At 42.9% G+C, this 7,383-nt stretch overlaps 1 protein-coding gene across 2 annotated transcripts; it reads left to right on the forward strand.

Moving 5' to 3' along the window:
* Positions 1 to 497: 497 nt before the first annotated feature.
* On the forward strand, positions 498 to 6,975 carry cyp1c1 (cytochrome P450, family 1, subfamily C, polypeptide 1). 2 transcript variants are annotated; one of them, XM_005742769.2, is made up of 2 exons: positions 498 to 776; positions 4,629 to 6,975. In XM_005742769.2, the coding sequence occupies exons 1-2, from the start codon at positions 711 to 713 to the stop codon at positions 6,135 to 6,137; spliced, it is 1,575 nt and encodes a 524-aa protein (XP_005742826.2). In that variant the 5' UTR covers positions 498 to 710; the 3' UTR covers positions 6,138 to 6,975. The 2 variants fall into 2 exon arrangements, with proteins under 2 accessions (XP_005742826.2, XP_005742827.1); XM_005742770.1 differs by lacking the exon at positions 4,629 to 6,975 and having other exon boundaries at positions 498 to 3,411.
* The last annotated feature ends 408 nt before the right edge of the window (positions 6,976 to 7,383 follow it).

A 7,383-nucleotide genomic window follows, 5' to 3' on the forward strand; every position in this document is an offset into this window, starting at 1 on the left:
AAAATAGATACACGTGAAAGTATGAAAATCATTTTCCCCCGAATATATTTTTGCATAATTCGTAAACCGAATGCAAACACCTTTTAAAAGCCAAATTTTCCCCGCTGAGCCTTAAAAAAAGAAATAATGTAAAAAAAAAAAAGAAAGAAGAAAAGAAAGAAAGAAAGAAAAAAGCGCGCACACACAAAAGACGCACTTCAAAATGTGCAAACTATGCAAGTTCTCCCACTAACTAGGACAGTTAGTCGGTCACCAGTTGCTACGTCTTTTTTTCCCCTCTCCTCCGTAGGCGGTCGTTCACGCTGCTCGCTCACGGTGTCCCTCGGCTCTCTCAAGTGCGCGCCTCCAACAGCGACCGGCAAGCGGAGAGATAATATAGCGGGGTCTGCGGGGCTACCACAATGGGAGGAGTATGAAAGTTATCCCGAGCCCTGCCCACCAACTGCAAAACATATAAGACACTGGAGTGAAGCAAAAAATCAGGCACTTAAGCCTGATCTTGATGAAAAGACTCTGAGGGAGAAAAAAAACTTTGTTCATTATCAAAATGACCTCACTGTCATTTCAGTAACATCTAAAATATTATTTTTTTTAGATGCTATGGATATATAAGTGATTTATATTTTCCCCACATAGTCAGCAGCTCTACTAACTTTGAAACTATTTTTTAAATCATTTTTGAGAAGCAAGTGTGCAGGAAGCTTGTCACAATGGCACTGGACCCTGAGTTTGGTGTGAAGAGCAGCAGCAGCATCATCAGAGAATGGAGCGGACAGGTCCATCCTGCTCTGGTTGCCACCTTTGTTTTCCTCTTCTGTGTGGAAGCCTGCCTCTGGGTCAGGAACCTCAGACTGAAGAGAAGACTGCCGGGACCTTTTGCCTGGCCTGTGGTCGGCAATGCAATGCAGCTGGGCCAGATGCCTCACATCACCTTCGCCAGGCTGGCCAAAAAATATGGCAACGTGTACCAGATCCGGCTGGGCTGCAGTGATGTTGTGGTTTTGAATGGAGAGAGAGCAATCCGCCAGGCTCTGATACAGCACAGCACCGAGTTTGCAGGCAGACCGAACTTTCTCTCTTTCCAGATGATCTCGGGAGGCAGGAGTTTGACATTTACTAATTACAGCAAACAGTGGAAAGCACACAAGAAAGTTGCACAGTCCAGCCTCAGAGCATTTTCCTCTGCAAACAGTCAGACCAAAAAAGCCTTTGAGCAGCACGTTACAGCCGAGGCCATGGAGCTGGTGCAGGCATTATTGCGTCAGAGCACTGATGGACGGTATTCTGATCTTGTTCATGAATTTACAGTAGCTTCTGCTAACATCATGTGTGCTCTCTGCTTTGGGAGGAGGTACGGACACGATGACCTAGAGTTCAGGACCTTGCTAAAAAGAATGGACAAGTTTGGGGAGACAGTGGGTGCTGGTAGCTTGGTAGATGTCATGCCCTGGCTTCAGTCCTTCCCTAACCCAGTCCGTAGTGTCTATGAAAACTTCAAGAACATCAATGAAGAGTTTTTTGGTTTTGTGAAAGACAAAGTGATGCAACACAGAGAGTCCTTCAATCCTCAGGTGACGAGGGACATGAGCGATGCCATCATCAGTGTGATTGAGCACGGAGAAGACAGCAGGCTGACCAAAGAGTTTGTTGAGGCAACAGTCACAGATCTGATTGGAGCAGGTCAAGACACAGTTTCAACTTTCATGCAGTGGATTGTCCTCCTCCTGGTCAAATACCCAGACATACAAGCCAAACTGCAGGAGCTCATAGACAAAGTAGTCGGCCGAGACAGACTCCCATCGATTGAAGACAGAAGCAGCCTGGCGTACCTGGACGCCTTCATCTATGAGACCATGCGCTTCATCAGCTTCGTCCCCCTCACCATCCCACACTCCACAACCTCAGACGTCACCATCGAAGGGCTCCACATCCCCAAAGACACGGTGGTGTTCGTCAATCAGTGGTCCGTCAACCACGACCCTCTGAAGTGGAAGGACCATCACGTGTTCGACCCCTCACGCTTCCTCGACGAAAGCGGGGCCCTCGACAAAGACAAAGCCAACAGCGTGATGATTTTTTCAACAGGAAAAAGACGCTGCATCGGTAACCAGATCGCAAAGGTAGAGGTATTTATATTTACAGCAGTCCTGCTACACCAGTGCAGTTTTGAGAGCAACCCCTCTGAGCCCGTCACTCTCGACTGCTCTTATGGGCTCGCACTGAAGCCCCTTCCATTCCGTGTCAGCACCAAGCTGAGAGGAAAGCTGCTTGGCTTAGTTTCCCCAGCATGAACAGCTTGCCCCCAAATACTGAGACTCCAGCAAATACTTTCCCACCTGTGACATTTAGATGAGAGTAGGCTATCCATATACCTGCACTAAATAGTATGGTTGTATGATTATCATATTTAACAGTGATATTTAATTCATATTGTAACATGTTCTGTATTTGAATTATTGTCAGTGCAGGGCTGAGGACATGATTTTAAAGATGTATCGTTAGCTGCAAAAGGTCAAAAAGCACGCTTGTGGACTCTTGTGATACAGTGTAAAGGTAATAGATGTTTGTTTCACACTATACTTGATCATTTTTGTACATATTTCTGGGCCGTGCGTTTGTCTTATGCCTATTAAGCATGTGAGTGGAAAAATTAGCTAAACCTTTCAAAGTCAGTTTAAACTATTATAACTGTATTGAATGCTTGTGAATGTCATCAAGTCACTAGCTGACTTATTGTTGTAACTTGTAATATGTAAAATAGATGTATTTAACCACACAAAGTCACATAAAAATGTTTATATATATATATATATATGTATATATAATTTTGTTTTGTCAGGAATTTAAATTTAAGCTGTTTGACTATCTACTGTACTCACAGAAAGAACAAAATAAACAGAGTGTGTTGATCAAAGGAGACAAAAATGGCATGTTTATGAAGCTGGGCAGCCGAGCCGGAGTCTTTCATCAAGAAGCGTACATCCCTTTTTCAAAGGATGAAGAAGTGATGCTGCAGTGGAGAATGAACTTCACAAACTTCATGGACCCAGATTTAACTTTTTACTGTACAAGCACTCCAGCACTACCCATGCCAAATGCATGTCTCCCCAGTACAATGAAACACATGTGCAGCAAATTTGCATAGACATGTTTGTTTACAGTAACTTTTACAAAGCTACATGGATGTCACTGCACTCTCTTAAAGCCACTGTATTCAGGAATCGATGTTGCGATGCCCAAGCGATGTGTTTCTCTATCTGCATCGGGGCAAAGATAAACATGAAATAAACACGAGTAGGCTGTTAAGGTGTTGTTTTTGTGATAATGTTTCATTCAAGACCTGCAGAGGCTCTATGTAATGCAAAAATAAGCTGTATCTGAAATGAATAAAAGTGAATTTTCAAAGCTCAATCTGTATTTTTATTTAGTCTTGAAAGTTACGCTAAATAACTTATCTTAACACTGCTCACTAATGAAGGTGTATATCTCAGTTTCAAAGGATTTTTAGCCCCTGTTAATGATATCAGCAGCATGACGCTTTGTTTTTTTCCATAAATAGAGCAATATGGAATATTTGAATTGTGGTTGGATATCAATAAAACCCAAACTGATGCTTTTTTTTGGAATCTCCTTGTTGCACAAGCACCCACATAAGCAGATTTACAGCTGTTTGCATTCTGTTTCAGACTATTTTGATGCAACCACAAGCCTAAGAGTGACATTATCTCAGAGAGCTTTGCATAAAGGTCTATTATGCCAACAATAACATTGTCTATATATTTTATAGAGCATAATAAATTGTGCTGGTTCAGTGTTTGGAGTTTGAAACCTCTAGCTTTCATGATGGTATCCCAGAGGCCTTTTCCCTGCATGGTTGTAATTAACAGCTTTGCTGTAAATAGCCAAAACCAAGTCATGTTTAAAATGGTCTCAGAAAGTTGTAGGAAAGTGAAAAGAACAAAGGAAACTGAAAATATCGAACTCCTCGTCTTATATATTACAACACATACCTCCTTGAATAAACTCTCACAACGATAAATTCATATTCGATATTTTGTGGTCATTCATTTTTGGCCACACATGGCATGTGAAAGTTGTTTATTTTTTAATTATGTGCCATTCTCTTGTACATTTTGGCCGCAAAAACAGTAATTCTGTGCTTTGTGGCAACATTGTCAATTAAGTAGCTGCTCTCCTTTTCCAACATCATCCTACAAGGGACGCTGCTGGAAGCAGTCCTGAGTGGGAATAGGACTAAGGTCAAAATGGGAGGGGAGAGATAATAAAAAACCTGAGCCGCTGAACCCTCCCACCGTAGAGATACATATAAGCGAAGTGTTAAGGCTTGAATCTGCATTCCTCTTAAGTGGTCGTCTGAAGACGCACTGCTACACTGCTAACTACTCAACCTGATCGAGCTACTCTCAATCACCTGAGAGGCAACCCTCTACTTTTTTTCTTCACTCAAATATTTCAATATATTAAAGACCAGAAAAAGAGGAAATTGTTTTCAATTTTGAGTGAAATCTTTATTAGATGCAGTGGATGATAGAACAGCAATGGCTCAAACAGATGCAGAGTTTGGTGTGAAGAGCAGCAGCAGCATCATCAGAGAATGGAGCGGACAGGTACAGCCTGCTCTGGTCGTATCATTTGTTTTCCTCTTCTGTTTGGAAGCCTGTCTCTGGGTCAAGAACCTCAAGCTCAGGAGAAGACTGCCGGGACCGTTCGCATGGCCTGTGGTCGGCAATGCCTTGCAGCTGGGCCAGATGCCTCACATCACCTTCACGAGACTAGCGAAAAAGTATGGTGAAGTGTATCAGATACGACTGGGCTGCAGTGACGTTGTGGTCCTGAATGGAGGCCAGGTTATTCGTCAGGCCCTGATACAGCACAGCACAGAGTTTGCAGGTAGACCCAACTTTGTATCTTTTCAATTCGTTTCCGGGGGGAAAAGCATGACTTTTACAAATTACAGCAAACAGTGGAAGATGCACAGGAAAATTGCTCAATCTACAATCAGAGCTTTCTCATCTGCCAACAGTCAGACCAAGAAAGCCTTTGAGCAGCAGATTGTGGCTGAAGCCACAGAGCTAGTTGAGAGTTTCCTCAAGCTCAGTGCTCAGGGCCAATATTTCAACCCAGCTCAAGAGTTGACAGTTGCTGCTGCTAATGTGATTTGTGCCTTGTGCTTTGGGAAGCGTTACGGACATGATGATATGGAGTTTAGAGCCTTGTTGCACAAGGTGGATAAGTTTGGACAGACAGTAGGGGCTGGCAGCTTGGTTGACGTGATGCCCTGGCTTCAGTCTTTCCCTAATCCAGTCCGCACTGTCTTCAGAAATTTCAAAAGCTTGAATCAGGACTTCTTTGCATTCATCAAGAACAAAGTGGAGAAGCATAGGGAGACCTTTGATCCAGAGGTGACCAGGGACATAAGCGATGCCATCATTGGTGTCCTTAATGAGTCAGAGAAAGGCGAGGAGCTCACTGTAGGCTACACAGAGGCGACTGTGGCAGACTTGATTGGTGCAGGTCTGGATACCGTCTCCACTGCTCTTCACTGGATTGTCCTTCTGTTGGCCAAACACCCTGAAATTCAAACCACACTCCATGAACTCATTGACAACGTGGTGGGGCGAAACCGGCTGCCATCTGTCGAGGACAGACAACACCTCGCTTACCTGGACGCCTTCATATATGAGACCATGCGGTACACCAGCTTTGTTCCTGTCACCATCCCCCACTCCACAACCTCAGACGTCACTGTCAGCGGTCTCACCATCCCCAAGGACACAGTGGTATTCATTAATCAGTGGTCCGTCAATCACGACCCCCTGATGTGGAAAGACCCACATATCTTTGACCCCTCGCGCTTCATTGATGAAAACGGCTCCCTAAACAAAGACTTCACAAACAATGTGATGATCTTCTCAGCAGGGAAGAGAAGATGCATTGGGGACCAGATAGCCAAAGTTGAGATATTTGTGTTCTTTGCGATTCTTCTGCACCAGTGCAGCTTTGAAAAATGCCCAAATGAGGACTTCTCTTTAAACTCTTCCTATGGCTTAACACTGAAGCCTTTAAATTACAAGATCACTGCCAAACTCAGGGGAGAATCACTGAAAGGCCAGTGAAAAGATGTGTGAGAATGGGTTCTGAAAATAAAAGGGAGCATTGCTATGTAAAGTATGCACCCTTAAAGAGGAGTTGTGTCTGCATCAAATAGATTGTGCACCCTTTTAAGATGACAAAGAATATATTTGTGACTAAAGCAAAAGCTATCGGTTCACACAAATGCAAAAATATTTGCAACGGCTGACGTGCTTTTTTAAAGAGAAGTCTGAAATTGGCATTGGGAGCAAAATGCGAACTCAAATGCAGTTTTGCCCTTCAGTTCTGAAAAACTGCGACTTAGACAAGAAGGCCTAAATATGGAACAAGATATAATGACAAGTTTGATGTGGGCTCCTCAAAAACCACATACCATAATAAATCTTAAGTACGTATTGGTATTTATATGAGGGTATTTAGTGGGAGTCACGCTGAATTGCAATATAAACTGGTGGTGAAAAAGAAATTTCCCTCTAGACTGTTTTTTTTTCGCTGACATGCCCGTTGTGTGGTCTCATTTGAACAGTTATTCACCCAGAGAACTATTTATCTTTGTATGTACTGAATGATCGAAGTTATTACAAATCCAGAATGCAAGCCATGTGCATTTGTGCGCTCATAAATCACATATAGTGCTGATGTATTCTGATAAGTACTCATGTAATGTATAAAAGCCATTGATTTCATTGTTCCTCATGCTGTTTTCTTCTGTACACACAATATACCACATGTGTGCATACCACGCTACTGTCTGAATAATAAGCCAGACTCTTTTGAATTGCAACATAATGCTGTCATAATCAACATGATCCAGTCTGTGTTCTACAGTGCCTTTAATGTACAATAAACATTTCCTACTGACTTCTGATTCTTTGGGGTGTATCGGAGAGGAGTGCTGAGTATCACAGGGGCCAGAGAGGTCAAAGAGATAATAATAGAAGCTGATGTCTAGGCTCAGTGTTGTGGTGAAAGATTAATATGGGTTACAGGCCCTGCGTGCCTTGTTGTATAAACTTAACATGCAGGCAGTGACTCAGTAAATTTGTACAGGCAACAGTAAGCAGCCACAAGCTGCCCTCATCAATATTTAACCTGGATCGCGCCGTACTTTTGACTAGTGTGCGACTAGTTTTTCTTTCTTCTTCTTCTTTTTTTAAGCAAATAGACTGAGATGCTTTTCATTTATTAGGCTGACATCATAGGTGAAAAAAGACACTTTTGGTTTAGTGGAAGCAAGCCCGATCCCTTCTAAGAAGTCTGTACTTACAC

The sequence above is a fragment of the Pundamilia nyererei genome, unplaced genomic scaffold (genome assembly GCF_000239375.1).
Source record: "Pundamilia nyererei isolate P.nyererei 1_Seehausen unplaced genomic scaffold, PunNye1.0 scaffold00123, whole genome shotgun sequence".
Classification (NCBI taxonomy): domain Eukaryota; kingdom Metazoa; phylum Chordata; class Actinopteri; order Cichliformes; family Cichlidae; genus Pundamilia; species Pundamilia nyererei.